Source organism: Eurosta solidaginis, chromosome 1 (genome assembly GCF_040869045.1).
Source record: "Eurosta solidaginis isolate ZX-2024a chromosome 1, ASM4086904v1, whole genome shotgun sequence".
NCBI classification, from domain to species: Eukaryota; Metazoa; Arthropoda; class Insecta; order Diptera; family Tephritidae; genus Eurosta; species Eurosta solidaginis.
Genome location: NC_090319.1, coordinates 299,171,091 through 299,194,599, shown reverse-complemented (window position 1 = coordinate 299,194,599; position 23,509 = coordinate 299,171,091). Strand labels below are relative to the sequence as shown.

General features: G+C 33.1%; 1 protein-coding gene across 18 annotated transcripts in view; it reads left to right on the top strand.

Moving 5' to 3' along the window:
- Positions 1-23,509, top strand: part of ps (RNA-binding protein Nova-1-like protein passilla) — a 310,155-nt gene that overhangs the window by 235,757 nt on the left and 50,889 nt on the right. For 5 of the 18 annotated variants that reach the window (XM_067761211.1, XM_067761208.1, XM_067761206.1 and 2 more), the window contains one exon: positions 10,433-10,787. The exons of 4 other annotated variants lie outside the window; for them this stretch is intronic. In XM_067761211.1, the coding sequence (XP_067617312.1) occupies positions 10,433-10,787 (355 nt within the window). Of the gene's footprint in view, positions 1-936; positions 2,176-8,940; positions 9,438-10,432; positions 10,788-23,509 lie in introns of those variants that run through there. 9 more of the 18 variants (XM_067761209.1, XM_067761204.1, XM_067761203.1 and 6 more) reach the window with 6 other exon arrangements.

The window sequence follows — 23,509 nt, the reverse complement described above, 5'->3', positions numbered from 1 at the left end:
ACACTAGTATGAAGTATGAATGTTGAATGAATAAAGGCATCTACCTTTTCACGAGTATGAAGTATGAATGTTGAAGTTCCCGAAAAGCTAGCTGATGAAGTAATACTTTAATGAAAAAAAAATTTGGAAAGGGTTGCCATTTAACTTTAATTATGTTTTTGAATATCATTCAGCTATTGTGCTTCTGACGCCGATCAAGCTGAACAACTGCAGTTTCATAAATTTAGGGCCAGATTATTTATGACGCCTTGACCGGTTGCTTCGCAGTTACTGACATGCACATTCACAATTATATATATGTGACCCGGTCTATGAAAAGGTGGCTTATGACTCAAAAAAGAAATTGCGAGAAACAGCTGTTAACAGCTGTTTTTTTTTTTTGTGAGAAACAACTGTAAACAGCTGTTTTTTTTTAGTCATAAGCCACCTTTTCATATACCGGGTCACATATAATACAAAAAATTGTATAAATGCATATAGGTTAATGTCACTCACTGAAGTGAATGAATGCTGTTATATGATATGAATTTTGGTTCGAAAGAGAAAAAATGACTCGTTGCGTTATACATAATTTGCCACTAAAATAGCTTTTCTGTGAATAGAATAAATTCAGCAAAAGAGTTAATACTCGCCAAAAAGGATAAATACTTGGGATAATGCATTTTTGGGTATGTAAATTTAAGTTGTTCAGTATTTGGGAGTTTGGCAGACCTAGCTCTTACTAAGCGGACACCAAAATGATAACAACTAAAATAAATAAATTAAAATTAATAAAAAAATTTAACAAAAAAAAAAACCTATCCATTTAAAAAAATGTCAGCTCAACGTATATATTTTTTAAATTAAATTTCAATTAAATAATAAAAAAACTTTTTTAATTAAACAAAAAAAAAAAAAAACAAAATATTTCAACTTAAAAATGTTTTTTAATCTTAGTTAGCACATCGTACTGAACCATTCCCAGTGTAAGCAATAAATTGTATAAAAAAAAGAAATCTACCAGGAGAACATCATACTCGTACCATAATCTTCATAAAAAAATACAAACAAACCATAAAAAACTCAAGTGATATTTAAAAATTAATTCGTACTAACATCATACCTCTTGTGATTGTGCGCGCATTAGACTAAGTGCAAAATATCATGAAGCAACAAAATGAGTATTATCGATTGATCAACTTTTGAATTCAGTGCATATCAACTCATATATTAAAGCAAATTTGTGAGCTACCTAAAAAACCATAAACATTAATATATGTACCAGTGAATTAAACAAACGCTTCCAAATGTAAAAATCAACAAAATACCAAACGCAACCCATCACATAATTAATCAAACTTTATATGCAACAGCACTAAGCGCATACACATACTTATACATAAATGCATCAACATTCAGTGATTAGTAATTCAACATAAACTCGACTTCGAAATTCAAAATCACAAATGACATTTGACATTTAAGACATACGCGAGCCCAACCAGCATTAATAACAAAATCAGCACAAACATCAGCAACGACAGCAAACAGCGAGTGTGATATGAACAAATGGGTTGAAACCTACCATGCAAACACACACGCACAGACACCCAAAACCACATTTGCATTCATCAAATTATAAATGCAGCAAATGAGTTAAAGATCATTAAGTGCATAACATCAAAATCGAAATCAAATCATCAAAGTGTGACCTGCCTTTAAGCGAGTGAGACATCAAATCAGCAGCATACAGCATTCAACAGTTGATGGTGTGACAAATTGCAAACAAGCAACGCCCAGAGCATATCAAGTTATTTCTACACATTCACTAATTTATGCTTCATACATACATACATATGTACATATGTATAAGCGAAATTAAGACATTTGATTCACATTTCAATAATACATAATTACGTCATTGTATCTACGCCAGCAGCGTATTTTAATTGTTGCTTTATAACCTCATTGTTAGTGAGTCAATAAGTTTAGTCGGTCAGTCAGCCAATCGTCAAGGCAGCAACCGCGTTTTTATGCTAATATATAAAATATATATATATATATATATATATATATTACAAAAGGAACGGTTGAGTGCATCTGAGTCTGAGCGTGGAGGCGCCTGCTAAAGAAACAGAGCAAATATACAGAATAAAAATATCACTTGAACTTATACAAAGCTTTATTTTAATAGCGGTAAATTGGAAAACACAAAACTCATATTAAAAGTCAAACAAGAAATTTTACTGCTTATTTATGTCATTTTAAATATGTGTAACATTTGTATTGAATAACGTAAAGGTTTTGCCTATTATATACTTAAATATGGGTATTTTTAAACGGTTTTATTTAGGTTGGGCGGCACGAATTTTGTAATTGAAATTTAAGTAACTTCCCGATAAGCTAAAAGCTTGAAACTTGGAATATAGTTCAGAACCCGATGACAATGCAATAATAAGAAAAAAACTCCGATAGGTGGCGCATGGATCGAAATATTTCAAAAAATCGTATTTGTGGTCCGATTTGGCTCATATTTGGAACACATAATACATACATGAATAGAAAGCGACCTATGGAAAAAATCGCCGCTAGATGGCGCAAGGAACGAGATATTAAAAAAAAACCGTATTTGTGGTCCGATTTGGCTCATATTTGGAACAATTATTAGAATAGAAAGCGACTTATGAAAAAAATCGCCGCTAGGTGGCGCAAAGATCGAGATATTAAAAAACCGTATTTGTGGTCCGATTTGGCTCATATTTGGAACAAATGTTAAAAACAATCCGGTAGAAGTGACATCAAAATATTTTTGAGTTCGAGGAGGGACAGGCATACGTGGCACAGAGTCAAGTAAAGTCTTTGGAAGGGTTATGTATTGAGGACTTAGATTGTAACAAATTGTCAGGAAAGAGTCCTTGTAATAATGAGTCACTAAATGAACTAAATAGAATAAGAAATAATAAGCAATTAAATGAAGACTAAAAACTTGTAAATAAAATAATAAAAAATTTTTTTAGTTGAACGGTTTTATTGAGAACAATACTTACATGATTTAATTATAATACTAAAAGCTAGAAAAGAATTAGGTAGGTCCTAGGTTCTAGTCATCACACTCCTTATCAATCTAGGGCGTTGATCAGACAATTAAATAAAAGCGTTGGGCGCGTGAAATTTCTATTGATAGTCATATATAAGACCAACTGAACCTTAATAAGGTTATGATACGCCTCACATTTTTCGAAATTTCACGCGCCCAACGCTTTTATTTAATTGTCTGATCAACGCCATAGATTGATGAGTAGTGTGATGACTAGTACCTAGGACCTACCTAATTATTTCCTAGCTTTTAGTATTATTATTAATTCATGTAAGTATTGTTCTCAATAAAACCGTTTACCTTAAAAATTGTTTTAAATTATTTTATTTACTTCCTTTATTTCCGTTTCATATTTTTTTTGCTAATTTCCATACAAAATTGGAGACTCTTGAAATTCATTTGTGAGTAACTTGCTGGAGAGCTGAAACACGGTGACAATTTAACGTGAGGAGAGAAAAAACTATGCTAGGTGGCCCAGTTATAGTGGAAATAACGAACGTCCGGAATTCGAAATTTTGCTATCGAATTTTAAAGAACTTCCTTATAACTCAAAGTTTTAAAACTTTTAACGAAGATTACATTCCATTTACAACACCACTAATTGAGTAACTTGCCGTAGAGCTAGATTCTTGAGACTAAGAACAAACTTCAGAGCGCCATGAGCATGCAATATTAGATCCAGAGATTGTGAAAATTAAAAAAAAAAACAATCGTCCAAACTTGGAAATTTTGCTTTCGAGTTTTAAGGACTTTCCCAATAACCCAGAGACGGGAAACTTTGAACGAAACTTTGGGCTTTATAGAGCTGCAATATTTAGGATAAAAGAGTTTTTACATGGGTCTGGGATCAAGATATTCAGAGATATTTAGAGAGTCCAACATGTGGAATCTTGCTACCGCTAATTGAGTAACTTGCCGTAGAGCTAGATTCTTGAGACTAAGAATATACTTCAGAGCCCCATGACTATGCAAAATTAAATCCAGAGATCGTGAAAATTAAAAAAACAATCGTTCGAACTTGGAATGCAAAAATAGAGTGCAAAAATAAGCTTTTAACCTAAGTCCGGCAAAGTGCGCTACAACTATTTACTTTTGTTTCTCATACAAAGTTTTATAGTGATTATTTTACAATTTGAATACCAAATTCACCAAGTTAATGTTTTTATTAAAAGATATAGTTTTCGTTTCTTTTGGTCCATTTATGTAAAGGAAGTAAATGTTCCATTAACTAAAAAAAACTTCAACAATTATGTTCCAATTTGTCTCTGCACACAAGATTCTAGTTTTTAGTTAAGAGAGAACCGTTATTTTGTTAACACTATTAGGACTTTCAGATACCTACCAGAAATCCTTCTAATTATTTGCGGCCTAGCCATGAATTTGTGAGAAATATACACATCTTTGGATTATGCCGACCCTTAGACAGCAATCATGTTTTCAGAATATTTGTAGCCGTGAGGTTCATTTGACCTTGCATCGCTAAATAATGTATATTGGTACTACCTACCGTCATCCCTTGTCAAATTTTGTTTTGAAGACATACTAGTTTCGGCCTTGTGCCCTTTCAGAACGAAAAACGACAGCGAAAATGGCACGATGTCGAAAGCGGTTTATCTCTAAATGAAACTTGACAAGGGATGACGGAAAATCTTTTCAATATATATCAATTATACACCCTGTCAGAAAATCAACAAAACCAAATTTATCGCAAAACTATATTCAAATCTGCATAATTTCGTACAAAATTACAATTCCACCGAAGTAGTGAAACAAAATTTTTTTAAATAATTTTTTTTTTTAATTATTACGAAATATAGCACAAAAATCAACTCGGTCTATCGTTTTTGTAACTGTGCATACGAATAAGTAGCCGTTTGACGGAAAACGGAAATATATCTCAGCTGTATATCAATAGATGTATTGAAATCATAGATTGAAAAAGCTAATCTACTCTTGCTTTTTATTTGACCTTGCTCCACTTGTTAACATGAACAGAGCATAGAGCAGAGACGTAGCACAAAAAATGCATAGCATATATTAGGCTCTGCTATAAGCTACTTCGCGTTTCAAAGCTGAGCAAATAGCAGAACAAAAACGCCGAACGATATGCTCTTTGTAGTGGAGCGAGAGCAAAATAAATTGAATGTACTTGCTATGTTGGCGATTTTTACGCAGAACTTTGTTGTCTCCGAAAATATGTCCCACCTCCAAAAACAAATTTCAAACCCATTTTCGAAAAAAAAAAATGAAAATTTTACCGAAATTTTCGAACTTTTTATTTAGAGCTTTCAATTTTTTTTAAATTTTGCTGTTTTTTAGGCTAATCAGTTTTCACAAGTAAAAAGTTTAAGTCTCTAAATTTTTTTCTAAGGGTGCCACAGATTATACTCCATATAAAATATAAAGCTATGTGTCGTTTGTATGGTAGAAAATACCAAGGACCCAAAACTGTTGTTCCTTTTAAAATAAAACCCTTCAGAAAAAATTATTTTTGGACTTATAATTTCGTAGACCGAAAGTAATTATTAAATGCGGACTTTCGTTTTATAAGTCCGAAAATAAAAGTTAAATGCCGACTTTTATATTTTAAGTCCGGCGCTATAACTATGGAAAGGTTCATCCAAATGAGACGAGTTTTTTTCCATCAGAATCCATCTTGTTTCAACAAAAAGCGGTGTATCAAATTTTAACGCAATTGAGTTAAAGTTAGTGACCAAGAAATTTATGCAAGTTTACTTTAGAAAGGTCTAAATAGGGTCCTACGAGGGCTGCTTATAATTTTTCGAAGACAAATTTCTGATATTGCTTACTTTCAAATGACTATTTAGGTTTCAAATCAAATTTTGAAAAATATACTGGTATAAAATTCATTTCATTTGGATGAGTAGTTCCATAGCTATGAGGCCCAACTCGTATTTGTGCTTGAAAAAATAAAAGTCCGGACTTAACTTTTATCTTCGGAATTATAAAATAAAAGTCCGGGTTTTACTTTTATTGGGGAATTTTTTTGAAAAACGTTCGAAAAATGAAATGCATGCATGATTCGTCATTAAAATGCTATGAGTATACCCAGGATCCCATGAACTTTCACCTAGGAAAATTTTTTGACCCAGACTTTTTTGACTTAAAAAAAGAAAATAACTATTAAAATGTATTCCTGGAAAATATTATAAAACACACTTCGGAAAAAAATTGATTGGCCTAAATAACTGCATACTCAAAAAAATTCAGAAAACTTTAAATAAAAAGTTCGAAATTTTGATTTTTTTTCTACAATGTTTTCGAGATTAAATAAAAAAAAGGTATTTGGCTGAAATTTGTTAAAAATTTGAACTGTTTTTTTCGTGTGCGCTACTGTTTATAAAGCAGTCTTAAAATATACCAAGTAGGTACTATAATTCCGTTAAAAACGCAACACTTTTTGGTGTGTCCTCATAATTTACATACATACATATCTTCTATATAGTTAATATTATAAAAATATAGTACTGATGAAATGTAGTAAAATTTCTTGTGCGATTTAATAATATTATATATACTTAATAAGTATTACTTATATATATAAGTATTACTTATGTATAAATGTCATCCATTATCATTAATATCAAAAGAACATAACCACATACAAACATACATAAATGTAAATATGACAACCATCACTCATAACTCAACACATTCTACGCTTAACGGTCTACTGCATATTTTACATAAATATGTATGAACTTTGAAAGCTGTTGCACCGTGCTTTAAAACAAATATGTCGACGTGCAAAATCATATAATTTAAATAAATAATGACATATTTAATTATAAGTAAAATTAACTTTTAAATAAACTTTAAAATAAAATGTGCAACAAAAGTGTTTAAGCTCATATTTGGTGAGAGTTGTATTTTTACAAAAATTACGCAGGCCGACAGAATCTCATACCGAGAAACCGGTCTATATATTCTCGAAGGATTTCGATGCAATGAATCTAAATCTGGCCTCAAACTTGCTCTATCAGCTCTGCTTTTCGAGATATCCTAAACTAAAAGTGCAACACAATTTTGGACCCATATTTGAGGTTATGTAGCCTTGCAGATGTTTTCTTTCACCAAAATAGTAGGCTGACATATTTAAGTGCAAGTTTTCTTCTTTCAAATGGCGTTGAGTTTGCTCAAATATAATTTTTCTTCTCTCAGATATAGCATTTTGAAATTTTCATGTTTCTAAATTTTCCTACACCTGAAAATCGATTGATATAACATAGACGTCATATAGTCCATTAGTAATTTTCTTGAATTAAGTCTTGTTTTTCTTAAAATTTTGTATCACACCATAAGTGTGCTAACTCAGCACACCCGTACACTATCTAACCCTAGGATACCAAGACACAGCCCTAACCCCTAGAAACCACCCTTACCACACCACAAGCAGGCAAACCCACCTAACCTTGGGAACAGCGAGTTTAGACGCATATTTTAAGAAAAATAAGACTCAATTCAAGAGAATTACTAATGGACTATATGATGTCTATGTTATCTCAATCGATTTTCAGGTGTAGGAAAATTTAAAAACATGAATTTTTCAAAATGCGAGATCTCAGCGAAAACAAAAATGATATTTGAGCAAACTCAACGCCATTTGAAAGAATAAGACTTCTACTTAAAGATGCCAGCCTATTATTTTAGTGCAAGAAAACATCTGCAATACATAACCTCAAATATGGGCAAAAACTGTGTATTTTTTTTTTTTTGCACTTCTAGGGTAGAATATCTCGAAAACAGAGCTCATAGGCAGATTTGTATTCAACGCATCATAAACCTTTGGACATATATAGTCAAGTTTATGAGTCTGAATGTTGGTTAAATTTTGTCGGCCTGTGTTATTTACAATTTTTGCTGTACTCATCGAACTCTTAATGCATATATATTCCACATACATATTTATATGTCTATGTATTACTAAATATATACATTTAAATCTACATTAGTTTTACATATATATGAATGTACATGCTGTCATCATACACAATTTTATCTTATACAACATGCAATTATCAAATTTATCAAATAAACACTTGCGCCTTTAACATGGGGTTCACTTATATAACGCAACTGCTCAATACTACATGCATATATATGGTTACATAATACATAAACGTACATACATACAAAAACTTGCACCTGAAATCGATGGAAGTCAAATTAGCTGCTGCTGTGTATAAATAAAAAATTAAATATATAATTATAATAATTTATACAAAACAAAATTTTTTTTATATCGTTGTTGTTGTTGTTGTCGTTGTCGCTTATACTCAATCTCAACTAAATATATACATATAAATTTAAAAAAATATATATATACATATGTCACATATATAACAGCCACAATAAGCTCATCTCTACGAAACTACACCACTTTTTAACAGCAAATAAAATCACTTCGCAGTTTAACTAATAACATTTAAAGCGAATTAAAAAAAAAAGAAAACTAAAATCATCAAATCATTGAAATCATTAAATGTACTTAAAAAACGTCACTAAAATCATCAAAACATCACCGCTACTCTTGAAATCAGCTCTCTCTCTCACTACTGTATAAGCATCAAAGCCATATCGACATCAGCCAACTGTAATAACAAAAAGCACAAAAAAAAAATAAATAAACAAAAACAAATCGCTTCCTATCAACAACATCTACATCAGTCAAACTCTCATTGTGCGTGTAAAGAATATCCACACAATTAAAAAAAAAAACAAAACAAAATGAACCATGCAAAGAATGAACAATGAAGTAATCTTTCAATTTTTGTTTTTCTATTTCTTTTTCTCCACAAATATTACGCTTACGGCTCGCGTACTCAATTGATGCTAAAAAAAAGTTTGAGAGATTTCTAAGAAACCGCCAAATAGATACTACATTATTATATATGAATATGTACTATGTACTTATGTGTATATAGCACAGTCTAAATTATGATATGGGACGATAAGGCTCATAAATACATATTACGTGCAACAACCAACAACAACAACTACGAATATTGCTCTAACACAAATGTGTAACAACAAATTAAGCACAGCACTTAAAAGTCTAGCAAAGACACAAACCATAGCTGACAAAAAATTGACAAAACGGAGCTATAACAAAGTAAACACGCTAAATGGAAGAACTAAAAGATTAACAAAAAACATAATTGAACTTAAATAAGAAGTAACCATTCACACTGGCTTTTGATTAAGCACAACTAATCAAAGGAAAAGTGGAGAAGAAACACAAACCTCAAGAGCGTTTGCTTGTCACAAGAAGAGCACAACAAAGCGAATTAAGCACAAATCAACTGGACGCCAACAAAAAAAGAAGGAAACATTTCTAAAAGTAAGAAATATTCTATACACAAATTCCGGCCATTAGCAAGAAACCACGCCCATTTTTTTTTAATTATATTACACATACATCAATTTTAAATTGAAAGACTGAAAGCTCAAAGAAGCCACGGCATAAGTACCTACCAAACATTCGCATAGAATAAACATAAAACGTTACATACAACAACAACATACCACAACAAACGCCGTATTAAATATAAAAAAAAATATATAAAAAATAAAAAGTTGTTCATTTGCAATATGAGTCAACCTAATACGCCCGCAGCAGCATTACAACATCAACAACAACAACAACAACAACAACAACAACAACAACAATTGCAAATGCAAATAAATCGCACAAATTCAGCAGAAAATTTAATGAGTAATGCTTTTGATTTGATTGGTGGCGCTAGTGCAGCGCAACAATTTTTAAGTCATATAGATTTGTATGCGCAACAACAACGTCAACAACATCAGCTGCATTTGAATTATCTGCATCAGCAACAACAGTTGCAACACGCGCATGCGCACATGGCCAAATCGCCTTCGTTATCGCCAACAAATTTTGTGAGTAGCGGCGGCGGAAGTACCAGCAATAGCAGTCATAACAACATAACCAATAACTTGCATAAAAATTATAATCATCAACACAATCAACTTAATCAGCAACAGCAACAACAACAACTGCAGCAACAACAGCAACATCAACAACAGCAAGCAGCAGCATCAGCAGCAGCAGCGGTGCAACAGCATTTAGTCAATAAGCATTCCATATCGTTGACATCATCGCCAATCACATCACCAACTAAAAAATCGTTACTCACTGATATGGCTGCGACGGCTAGTAGTGCCGCCGTCGGTGTTGCTGGTGTTGGTGCCGTTGTTAGCGCCACCAGCAGCACAACAGCAACGTCGCCGCCATCCGCGTCGCCGCCAACCATTTTAAATAATTTCATATCCCAAAATCCTTTTAATATACATCATACTAATAATAATCACCAGATGGATTTGCAACATCAGCAACAACAACAGTTGCAACAACAGCATCATCAACACCAATTACAACGTGAATCTTCAACACAAAGTCTTAGCACCACTATCAACAATAATAACATTAATAATAATAATAACAACAACAACAACAGCCCAAATAGCGATCGGTTGTCTAATACAGCCGCAATTGGTTCAGCAACACCTACTGGTATTCTAACGCCAAATAGCAGTGGACAACAACACAGTCATGTGCATGCGCATGCGCATGTACTCGCTCAACATCACCAGCAATCGCATCAACATCAGCATAATAATAGCACATCGCCTTTTAAGCCGCCTGGTTCGGCATCCTGTTGGTGTTATGGTGAGTTCAGTTCCGTTTTCTGCTATTTTTGCTTACAAACATGTTCAACTACAAGACCACCAACATACTACATATATCACCAATATCATCATATCGCTGTTAAAAACTCAGCGGCTGGTTGCGTTTATGTCTTCTAGCAACATCATCAACATTGTTTCTTTGTTTACGCAACATGTTGTAATCGCCATCATCACATCATCTCTATTTTGCAAAATTAATTAAGTGAAATGCAGTTGAGTTTATTTATAAAAATGCATATGTATATATTAGGAATATTTCGAAGCTTTGGTTCCGAATCTGAAAAATCGGAGCATTCGATTTATATTGAGTTCTGACGGCTTGTAACCGAAATTTTAAGATCGATAAGTGAAAAGGCTTTTTGTGATTTGTTGTGAAAGTACCTTGGAGTGGAAATTTTTTCGAGTTACTTGTTACACGACGGCCAAGATCGCATGAAGGCTAAGCGCCAATTACTAATGATGATGGGACTATTGTACACTGCTTCTAACTTCGATTTTGGCCCTGATTCCGATAAAGCAAATTTGAAAAGTCTGATTCCAATTCTGGTTATTTTTACGAGTTAGCCTCATCCCTAGTTTAAATATATCTTTAATTGTCCTATTAGTTAAATTAAAAACAAGTAAGGATGTCTAAGTTTGGGTGAAACCGAACATTACATACCCAGCTGTTCACTTGAAATGCTTTTGTTGTTTGTTTTGTGTGCATAATAGTGTTACAAGGCTGCGCAATAATACATATACATATGGTTCTATTCTGAACTAATTTTTCTTCGAGTTATGTCTCCCGAAACATAGAAAATTGCTTAGTCATACAAAGGGCGCTGCCACGCCCATTCTTTTAATTTGAAGTTTTTCCCATTTATTGTTATAAATCCACTTGGTAAATGAAATACCATTGATATAAAGTTCTTCTTTGCAAAGATATAGCTTATTTTATTCGTCCACTATCCTTTTAAAAATGTTTTATATAAAAGTGGGCGTGTTCCTTAACCGCTTTCGTTAATTTTTCTTCAAAGCATTCCTTATAGTACAGGCAACATCTCTGCCGAATTTTGTTACGATAGGTTGAACGATTTTTGATTTATGATTAATAATATTTGTAAAATTGATTTTATCACAAGTGGGCGGTGCCACGCCCATTTACAATTTTTTTTTGATATTTTATCAAGCGTCTCAATATCAGTCAACACGTCAAATTTCAACATTCTAGGTGTATTATTCACTAAATAATCAGGTTTGTTGTGTTTTCCAAAATGTTATGTATATAAAAAGTGGGCGTGGTTATCATCCGATTTCGCTCATTTTCAATATAAATCTATTCTGGGTCCAGATAAGCTCGTGTACCAAATTCGGTGAAGATATCTCAGTATTTACTCAAGTTATCATGTTAACGGCAGACGAACGGACGGACATGGCTCAATCAAATTTATTTTCGATACTGATAATTTTGATATACGGAAGTCTCGATTCCTTTATACGTGTACAACCAACCATTATCCAATCATAGTTATAATACCCTGTGTACAAGTACAGCTGGGTATAATTAAAGGAAGAAAGAAAAGGAGAGGACGAGTTAGAAAGAGAAACAGAAAAAACCGAGAATGTATAAAAAAGGCGAAAAGGAGAAAAGAAGGTTCGGTGTAAGGAAAATTACAAAGGTTTTTAGGGGGTTAAAGGTGAAGCGCTTGGCCGCACTGGCCGTGTGCAAAACAAAGCCCAGCTGTGCTGCGTATTGCCAGACGGAGGGAGCGGACTTATTCCGAAAATTGGATCAAGTCTTCAAAAGTAGGCATAGAGGCAAAGGTACATAACTAACATATAGAAGGAGAAGGAGTGCAAGCGGAAGGAAGGGTCGATAGAGAGTATGAGGGAGAAATTCGGCAGAAGAAAAAAAGTGTCATAAGTGGAAAATTAACTTAAAAATGGAAAAATGGATTAACAGTACATCTTAACTTATTTGCAAATGAAGATTTATCAAATTTACTAGAATTACACCGAAAACAAAAATTTAAGATATATCTATATATAAAAAATATAAATTCCTCTTCTCAAAACGCTATCAATTTCTGTGCTCAAAAGCTGTATTGGCTAAGAAGATAGCTTACTCTGTTTGGACGGCATAAAACGATTTCGAACTAGAATTTAGAAAACTTACGTCGAATGTGCCAGTTTTGAATCAAATTTCGTATGTGAACCATGAAAACAACGTGAAACCTAAAAACTTACAACGAATATGATGCTGAGCTGCCAGTTGGTTTTTTCATGAAGTTATCTAATTAATTGTTAGATAGAGGTATTTTGTTCTACGTTAGTGAGCCCTAATTGGACGCAACTTTATGTCGTATGCGAAGATAAAAAGTTAGGCCTTTCGAAAAATATTAAGTATGTTACAAATCAACATTCGATTGTAGGTTATGTATGTTGTACTATTTTATTATTTAAATTGTTGTACAATTCACAAAGTCTCCTATTCGCCGTATATGCTATGCTTTATTCAAATTATATATTGGAAACCATTGAAACAACTTAAATCTTGAAATTTTACATGAATACGACACTCTTATGAATTGCCTAAGTGAAATAAAATTGGGTTTTGTATAAAAAATCTAAACTATCGATATCAAGCTATGTGTCTTAGAAATGAGTAGGTGAAGATTATTGGGTAAAAGGATGACTTCTTTGTGGTTAAATATTCAATCGAAGGATTTTCTCTTAAAAAAATTACCTTTTTAGGTTTATTCTTGTTGCTATTAGCCTCAATTATTTAGGTGTGATATGTTTTATGAGCTTGAGAACACGAAGTAAAGCACAATTTGGGTTTTGTTTTAATCTGACGATTATTCGACTTCACAATGAAATCATCTCAGCGAACGAATATATGAATAACTTGGCGGGAAGAAGTGGAAAAAGTCGGACAGCTTGGAAAGAGGTTGGTGATAGCAGAAACTACATAAATTCTGCATATAAACCAAAGGCGGGCCATGACAATGGCTACAGAAAGTTGCCATGAATTTCGTCCCTGAAACTAGACAAATCAATCTCGAAGACGTTTCCAAAAAAAAAAAAAAAAAAACACAAAAAAATCCAATTCGAAAAATTTATGAATAAAAAGTTCGAAATTTTCATATAACTTTCTCGTATTTTCGTATTTTTTCGATAAAATTTTTGAAATTACTGTGCAAAGTTACATCCTCAAAATTTATAGCAGTTTCTTCTTCAATTATTGAAAATAAAAACAGAGAAGCAGCGCAGTTTATAGCTGTTCCAACCCAATTGTCACTGTGGTCATATTAAATCGTTCACGAGATGGTCGGGCTTGTACCTTAATGGGGTTTGTTACCGGAACGTACCGGGTCGTTATCCGGCAAATGACCATCACAATGATAAGAATTCCCAAACCTTTCAAGGAGTGTCTTTTCGCTACAACAGCAACAAAAATAAAAATCTCTGACTTGAACTTTGTTAGACTAAATTTGAATTGGCTACAAAACTGCATACTCGAAAAAATTCTGATATATTAAAATTTTCCGTAAAAGTTTTTGAGTTTATTTAATAATTTGGGAAAAATTTAAACAACGTGACATCAAGACGGACAAGGCGACAGCTGTTTCGATTATACCTTGTAAATCTCTTCAAAGCCTTTTCTCCCGGGAGTGGGAGTCGAACCCGCACTCCTACGATAGTTGAAATGGTTATAAACGCATTCAGCTACGTCATGCCTTAGTTGTTGTAAAGTTTTTCCCAATTGCCTTCTTTTTGCATATTTTATTAATCTTTTACACATTGCATACTTCTTATGCAATTATGTGTTGAAGCTATGCTTGGTACGGCGGTTTTCAAAGAAACTTTGGTTTTGTTGCTGTTTTTGTTCTATATATAGAACTACAACGAATTAACCAATTTTGTCTGTTTGTATGATGTTTTTGAGTTTGGTTGCATAGTTTTAGTTACTAAATTCATGTAAGTTTTTCTAAAATTATAGAAAATAAAAAAGGAGCACCTAATTTACGACATTGTGTAAAATTTGCCAATGCTATTTTCGTGTTTGCTACTGTACGTATACCTCGATAGATGGTTCAGTTAAATTAGCTTTTATCTCGTTTTCTCTGTGAGCTCTCAGTGAGCTGCACGTATTCATCTTTTAAATTTATTAGTGGAATAACAAAAAAATGAGTATTAGTGCATATGCAAACAAAGAATATCAAGCACTTATATCCACTAACACACATTTACATAGTCATTCTTCGTAAAATGAATAACCGCCACATAAGCCACGAAACAGTTCAGTACTCAATTGACTTATTGAGCAAGAAAGTCAACTGTGTTATACGAAAACACTAATTGGAATAAGTAAGACTACAGTGCAATAAAATGAATAAAGTCATATCAGTCTTCTGACGCTAGCAACACAACGATGTACACGAAACTAAACTGAATACAGCGCCAAAGTTAAACCGATGATAAACGAAGTATACAGTGTATTACACACGAAATCAAAGTGCTACTGAGTTAAAGCGACTATGATATCAGTTTATACTCAACAATGTCATATATGTTTGAGACATATGTGTTACGGGGCACTCGTATGTATTTTCTATTTTATGTGCTAATCACTCATAGTATTTGTCTGTACTTGACTAAGTACACATTTAGACACACATTTTTCGGCTCATGACTAAGTGCACTAATTTTATTAGTACTGAAAGCAGATCTCTGGCAGGCACACAGTTCCATGCGCAAATCAAGGTTACGTATACGCCATGTCATATTGTAAAACAAAATTTTTGCTTTAAAGTCATTCAGGCCAATCACGCAATCCATCGTAGACTGTTTTTTCGGGGTTCGTAACATTGTTACGATGAATTGCGTGATTGGGCTGTTTGTTTTAAATATTTTTCGCATTTCGTAAATTTTCTCCGTTGGCAAGAACTTGTCGTAGAAAATTTCAAATAAACGTCAAAAGTTTACGTTCCGAGTGAATTCAGTGATGCCACTGTACGAATTTCGAATTTAATTATTACTTTCGGAGACGTTCGGAAACACGGTCGAATCGCATGATAGCAATTTCGTAACTTTCCCGAAAAAGCAGTCTACGATGGATTGCGTGATTGGGCTGATTATTCATTCAAAACACACACACACGCGTATAGTAAATTTGCAAACATTTATGTTACATGTTTGAAATCTCTTCGTACATATATAAATATGATTAAAAATAATTGTTGACAAATGTGGACCCGTAATGAATACAAACGGAAACATGTACATTAGACTGGGTTGGTACCCATACAAAAAAAAAAGTTGCTAGGCGAAGCTAAAATTTGGGTGAAACGCTTTTAAAGAAAGGGGTGGCAGGATATAGTTAAAAACTGTTATGCAATGCTTATAAATCCGTTTTAAGAATACCTGAATATTTTCGAGAATAATAGCCAAACTCAACTCTATAGTTGTAAACCAGCTAAAGTTTTATTAGTTATAATACTATTGCGGTTCCACAGATTTAAATCCCAAAATAGTAAGGAATTCTTCATGTTTGTTAAACCGTTATTATTATCTATTATACAGTTGTGAATACGAAGGGGCGACTTATGGCAAATTTCATCAGTTATATTTTTCATTTTTTATTTTCGATAATATAAGAATACAAAAATGCAAGAATTGTGGAACTGAAACTATGCAAACGCATTTTCGAGAACATTCGAGAAGATTGTACGAAAATTTCGAACTTTTTGCTTAGAGTTTTTTGAAGTTTTTTTGGGAAGCAGTTTTTTAGCTTAATCAGTTTTTGTAATTGATATTAGAGAATAGTTGTAAGTTTACTTAATCAGTTTTAGTCTAACAAAGTGCAAGTCAAAGGTCTTCCAAAACTCGCGTTGGTTAATTTTTTTCCGGAGGGTGTTTCAGATTTTCTTTGATATAAAAAAATGTAGCTATGCACCATTCATATGAAAAAAAAAAAAACACCGTCTCTAAACAAATTATCAAAATTTCGATGCGAATTTTGAGTATGTTTTTAACTTATGCTCTATTAGACTAATTAGACTAACTGACTATGCTAAAAAGCTGTATATTCCAAAAAAATCTGGAGCTTTTAAATAAAAGCTTGAAATTTTAATGAAAACTTCTTAAATTTTCAAAATTATTTGAAAATGTTTTTGTGATTGTATTGCACTTTTAGCTGAACACTTTATGAAAATGAAATTTTTTTCCTATCAAAATAAGATAAGATGATACGAATATAATTAATGGGATTTGTTAAAAATTGCCACCGCTATTTTCGTGCTCGCAGCTGTAAATCTATTGTGTATAATCTTCGCGTTTCGTTGTCGTCCGCAAACTAACTGTCCGATTTTCCTGTAAATAGGGTAGTTTGGTAGTTTGTTATCGCGGTTCGCAGCTACGATACTTCTTTTTTTTTGTTTTTGTAATTGGCTTCATAGGTAGCCTTTCTTGTAGGTCAATATTTGGAATACTTTTTTTCTGGAATTGGACAAAGAACCGACCTCTCAAATCAATGTTATTAATTGAAAGAAGGGTATGAACTTGAACGAACGATGATGAGACTTTCTTTTGGCTGCAGCTGAAAGCCCGAGGAAAGCAATATTAAAAATTTAGAAACAAGTTTTTTTCAACTGGAAAAAAGTTTTTCTAAGTGTGGTCGCCCCTCGGCAGTGATTTGGCAAACACTCCGAGTGCGTTTCTGAAAGCTTCGGAATGAAAACGCATCTGGCTAATAGATGCCGTTTGGGAGCGGCATAAACCTGTAGGCACCATCTCGCCAATTTGCAGAAACAACTAAAAAGGAGGACGATGCAAATGGGAAGAGAAGCTCGACCTAAAATCTCCTGGGAGCTATTTTTTCTTCTTTTTTTGTTTGTTTTTTTTCTTTTTCGGAAGTGGATCAGTCCAATTTCGTTAAAAATATTAAAGAAAAAAACCAATGTTTAAACTTCCTTGGTAGCTATAAAGAATATCAATGATTCACCAACTAAGTTTTCGATTGCTGATTTTTAAAAAAATTTATTTTATTAGAACTAATAAAGGAAGATTACCCGCTTTTTGTTTGCATACTCGTAGGTGCATATATGGGTACATATATGTAGGTATGAATGCGTCCATACGTACTCATAAGCGTAAAAACCTCTACACTTGTCACCAAACTTGCTAATAGGTTTTTTTCGAACAACATTCTCTCAATTTATTTCCATATATTTTTGCAAGTTTTTTGCATTTTTCGCACCCACACCCACGCTTACAAAAAAACGAATGGCATTGATTTTTTCTAATCCCTGAAAATCCCGAGATTAAATGCCGAAAATTGCGTGCTTTTCGAGATTTGAAATTGCGTGTAGCAGCCCAGCTCTTAACTCGAGTTTAGCTATTTAAAAATTGAAGCTATTAACTCGTCCATGCTTATGAAACTGGTCAGTTAAAAATTTCGGTATGACTCCATTCTAATTCTAAAATCACTATCAAACTAGAGCAAAGAACTATTCGCTTATGAGTCTGAAAATCGTCTGGAAAGAGACTGTAAATATTTAGTACTCTGCGGGATGAGTATAAGAAGAGAGGAGCTTAGGGAGCAATAATTTGTTTGTGATTCTTCTAGGATAATCAAACCTGAACTGCTTGAAGTAACGGATAAGCAAAAATCTTTAATAATTCATATATAATAGTATTTTGAAAATATCAATGTTTTATTGTAAAACTTGCACTAGATTAATCTGTTTAGTAGATTTGCTTAATAAATGTCAGAATCTATTAATTTTATATATGTACACATGTAAAGCAAGGATTTTCCAGCATTCGCAGCAACAATCTTACATTTGCCAAATTGCCATATGAAATCCCGAAAATCTCGAAAATCCCGATATTGCAAAAATTTATAAAATTATCATCCCTAAAGTCTTTATAATTTTCCAACATTTATTTTGTGCACACACTAAATTTTTTCTATTTAGGTCTTTAGGTATCTGTGCAATGTCATTTTTTTCTCAGTCCACATATATTCTAGGTTTGTATGGATGGTTCTTTTTGTGTCGCTTGAATGAGCTCTGAAATGAATTCAGTTCGCCACTTGTATCTAATTAAAAACTAGCGACGTAAGGCAGCAAAAAAAAGTACTAAAAAGAAAATAATGTACATACATACATATGAATGTACATAGGTAAAAATTCTGAAGGGCACATACACATGCGAATAGCGCAAAAAAACTAGAATTGTAGTACGAAAAAAACGAAACATTGGAAAAAGCAAAAACGCAGCAAGGCCGAAATCCCAAAAATGTTTTTTGATACAAGTGAAATACATCTGCTTAAAAGTGAGGGCAAAAAAAAACTCATACACTGTACATGAGTAAAAGCAACAAAATCAATCCCTAACTATAAATTGCTATATGTATATTTTGTGTAACGTGCGATTGAATTTAGCAGTTCTCACTTTACGAACAGTACTAAATGTGAATTTGAAAATAATTTAAACCCCTTTTGAATTTTTTTTTTTAATTTTACACACTTTTTAAAAAAATTTTAAGAAAGTTTGCATTTTTCTCTACTTTTTTAATATATTTACTTGAGATATTAAGGGCTGAGGGGATCGCCCCTCGGCGGTAGCAAAATTTAATTATGCATACCACAATTCGAAAAGGAACACAAACTTTAAGTTTCGTTAAATTTATATCCAAGTGTAATTCAAATGTGATAATATTTAAAGATCCACACCAAAACGAATTATTTTTATATGAAGTTTCTTCCTACTCATATAATGTGATGAACACTATATTGATAGCATTGATTGTTTGACACAGAACCGCCCCTAATTGCAATGCTCGAAAGAAGACATTTTTGTGAAGTATTATGATGATATCGTGCGGTCACATTCAGAGATTTGATCACCAGAACGATCTGCACAAAAGCAGACCTTCATCTTCATCCATACCGGGGTTGAGACCTAAATATTTCCATCTAATAGGAGGCGCCGTGGTGTGATGGTAGCGAACCCGAAGACGCTGGGTTCACGCCCCGGACAAAACAACATCGAAATTTTAATCTAACAAAAAATGTGGAGCTGATAAATGAATTTTACTTAATTTTACTAAAATTCTTCAATAAAATTGATGTTTCATATCGTTATTGTAAGACGCGATGTGATATCGTTGCGATATTTTGTTTTGATGAAAGAACTCGTCATGTAATGCAACAAATGTGCACGGGTAGATTATCTTCTCCAGGCATCGTGTGTTGCAAGCATTCCGAGTGTAATTCTGCCATGAAAAACTCTCAGTGAAAACTCATCTGCTTTGCAGATGTCGTTTGGAGTCGGCATAAAACAAGTCGGTCCAGTCCTGCCAATTTTTAGGAAAAGTTAAAAGGAGCACGACGCAGAATGGAACAAAAGTTCGGGTTTCGGAGGTATATCGCGCCTTGCTTATTATTTTTATATATTTAAATGCCATTAGATAAAACGATGCTTTTAGAGTGTGATACGCGAACAATTGTAGAAACGATCAGATAAGAAGGATGTCGTTAACGAACTATATAAAGACGGTGTTTGAACTATCGACTGTGATGAGTTTGACCTTAGAGCACTGCTAATGAAATAAAAGTATATATTCGTACAGTATAGCACAAAATTTTCGCACACTAAACATTTAGTTTTTAGTCGTAGCGAAAAAGTTGCCCACTATCACTAAACAAATTTTGTGTACTGCAGCTGACTATGGTATTTGCATTTATTTTACTTAACACATTAACGAAACGACCCCATAAAAATAAGTGGAGTAATTATTAAACTCGTCTTAATACCTGTGGTCATAAGTCATACCCGTCCAAGTCGAGATAGGATGATACGCCAAACTAATTTTTGATTTGTATACCTACATACTTAATAGTCACTAACGATTTGAGGTTTCAAAAATGTATAACGGTCTATATTACGAAATTAATTATTCGTGGAAATTGTTTATATTAAGCTGACAAATAAATTTTATTTGATATAAATATTGTAGTACACTGAAAGAAATGGTGCTAGTAGAATCAACAAATCGGTTCTGTTGTTCTTGACTTAACAGAGATTCGGTGAAATTGATCGAAATATGGTTAATTCGACCGAGTTCTTTGTCAAGCGAACAAATTAGTTTAGTTATTTCAACGGAAGAGAAATGGTCGCTCTTAAGTTACCAAAATTTTGTAAAATTGACAGATTCCTAATCAATCTAACTGATTTTTCTGTTAACCCAACGGATCTTACAGGTCATTTCAACGGCGATCAACTGTCAATACATGAGCAAATTTCAAAGAGAATTTTGCACTCACGATGGTGCCACTTGTTAAAAAAAAAATACCAAAATAAGAAAACCATCAAATCGAAAAAACACACAAAATGGGAAAACAACAAAAAAACTAGTTTTCCAGTTATCAATACAAAACGAAAAACCCTTTTCTGAATTTACCGTGCAAAAAATTATGATATACCGGGACACCTATTTATCGGGTACAATTTTGCAACTTCTCGTCCAAGCGAAATGCAATATTGCGCCCTCTTGCTGCAAAAGTTTTGCTTGAACGAACAGGATTTTTGCAAAGTTAGTAACAGTTTGTTCAAGTTTTTATGAATTTTCACTCACGCGAACGAATCTAATAAGGTAATAAAAAACATCCTTTTTAATGTTGATGTTTCGGACAAAATAATAGTTGGAGTTGTTTTTGAATCGTTTCAAAATAAAGTGTTACGAAAATTAAACTTGCCGAATTACATGTAAAGTTACTCCAGTAGTGAATTACCTTCCTGCGATTTGATTCTTTACTTTACTATAACTTACAATTTCTCTTTTTAAAATGTTACGTCAAACATTTATACTACAAGTTTTGTTCGAAACAATCAAATGTGGCAACTACATGCGAGAGAAGAAATTGAGAATGAGCTGAGCTGCAACTGAAAGAATTGCGAATCAGTTTTGTGACTACTATTTTCATTTCTATATTCATATGTATGTATATGTAGTAAGCATGCGTATTTATGTATTCATATATTTACGTATTTATATGGCGGCCGCCGTGGTGTGATGGTAGCGTGCTCCGCCTACCACACCGAAGACCCTGGGTTCACACCCCGGGAAAAGCAACATCAAAATTTTAGAAACAAGCTTTTTCAATTAGAAGAAAAATTATATAAGCGGAATCGCCCCTCGGCAGTGTTCGGCAATCACTCCGAGTGTATTTCTGCCATGAAATACTCTCAGTGAAAACTCATATGCCTTGCAGATGCCGTTCGGAGTCGGCATAAAACAAGTAGGTCGCGTCCCGGCAATTTGTAAGAAATATTAAAAAGGAGCACGACGCAAATTGGAAGAGAAGTTCGGCCTAAAATCTCTTCGGAGGTTATCGCGCCTTACATTTATTTATTTATATGGCAACATAGGTGCTTTCATACAAAGCTGTCGCAACAATTTTTTTTGTTCATTTGACCACTAAAACGGTTAATTACGAATCAACGATTTGTGCGCAGTTTATTCCACATCTTGTTGCGATGGATAAAAATTGACAGAAATTTCGGTTGAATTGACCCGTATTTCGGTTGATTCTACCAGTATTTTTCTTTCAGTGTAGTTACATAGGATTGCTTGTGCCGACATCGATATTTTTTTAAAACAATTGAAGTATTGAACTTTTTGAGAAAATTTTGGAGTTTTGGTTGATGTCATTTCTACACGTCACATCATCACGGATACTTCCGATAAAATAATTTTCAATATTGATTTAGTCGATATTCAAAAAGACATCAAATCTACCGGTTCATCTTGTTTCTTCTTAAAGGGTTTATATCCCACGGTGTGCTTGAAGAAAGTTTAATTGAAGGGTCAAAACGCAACCGATTTTCTCGTGGATATTTATTTTATGGACCAAATTAAGTCAGAATCCAAAATTTAAGCTTTTTCTACAGAGCCGTTTTTGAGAAAATTCGATTTAAATTTTGAAAATTGCAAAAAATCAGTACTAACTTTTTTGATATAAGATCCATGGATTCTATTATTTTTACCAATTTTTTTTTTAATGTGAAAACATAAAGGTATGTAAATAATTAATTTTTTCTGCACCATGTGTTCATAAGAAATTCATAAATTATATTCTTTATTAGAATTGTTTAGAAATCTTGGGAAAAAGAAACAATGACTTTAACTACAGGGGAAACCTTACATTATTATATGTGCCTTGAATTATACTCTCGCACTGCTTGGAGTAGTCTTCTTCCATAATCTGTATGGTCTTTTGGAACCTTGTGATTTTCCCAAATCGTTTTGAAATCAGCGTGTACTGATTCCATAGCTTGCTCGCTATAAAATCCAAGACCTTGCTGTGTTCTTTTACAAAACTCAGGAACATGAAAAAAGACAGCATGAACCTTAGGAGTGACAGAAATCGCAAAATCTTTGTAGCTTTTTGCGAATTATTTTTATATCTTCTTCATAAGTTATTTTGAGATCACTGGAAAAACATGAAGTTATTACATTATTGAAGTCGGCAAAGCAGCAAACATATTTCAAGCATCCCAAAGAACAAGAACTTCGCAAGATATCCACTTTCTTCAAAAGTGTTCGACACGCGTTTCCTGCAAAGCCGTGTCCGCCATGAATAAACTGCTGGCTAACATTACATTTTTTAGCCCATTCAGCAGCATCTTTTTCGAACTCCTTGCTCATATGCT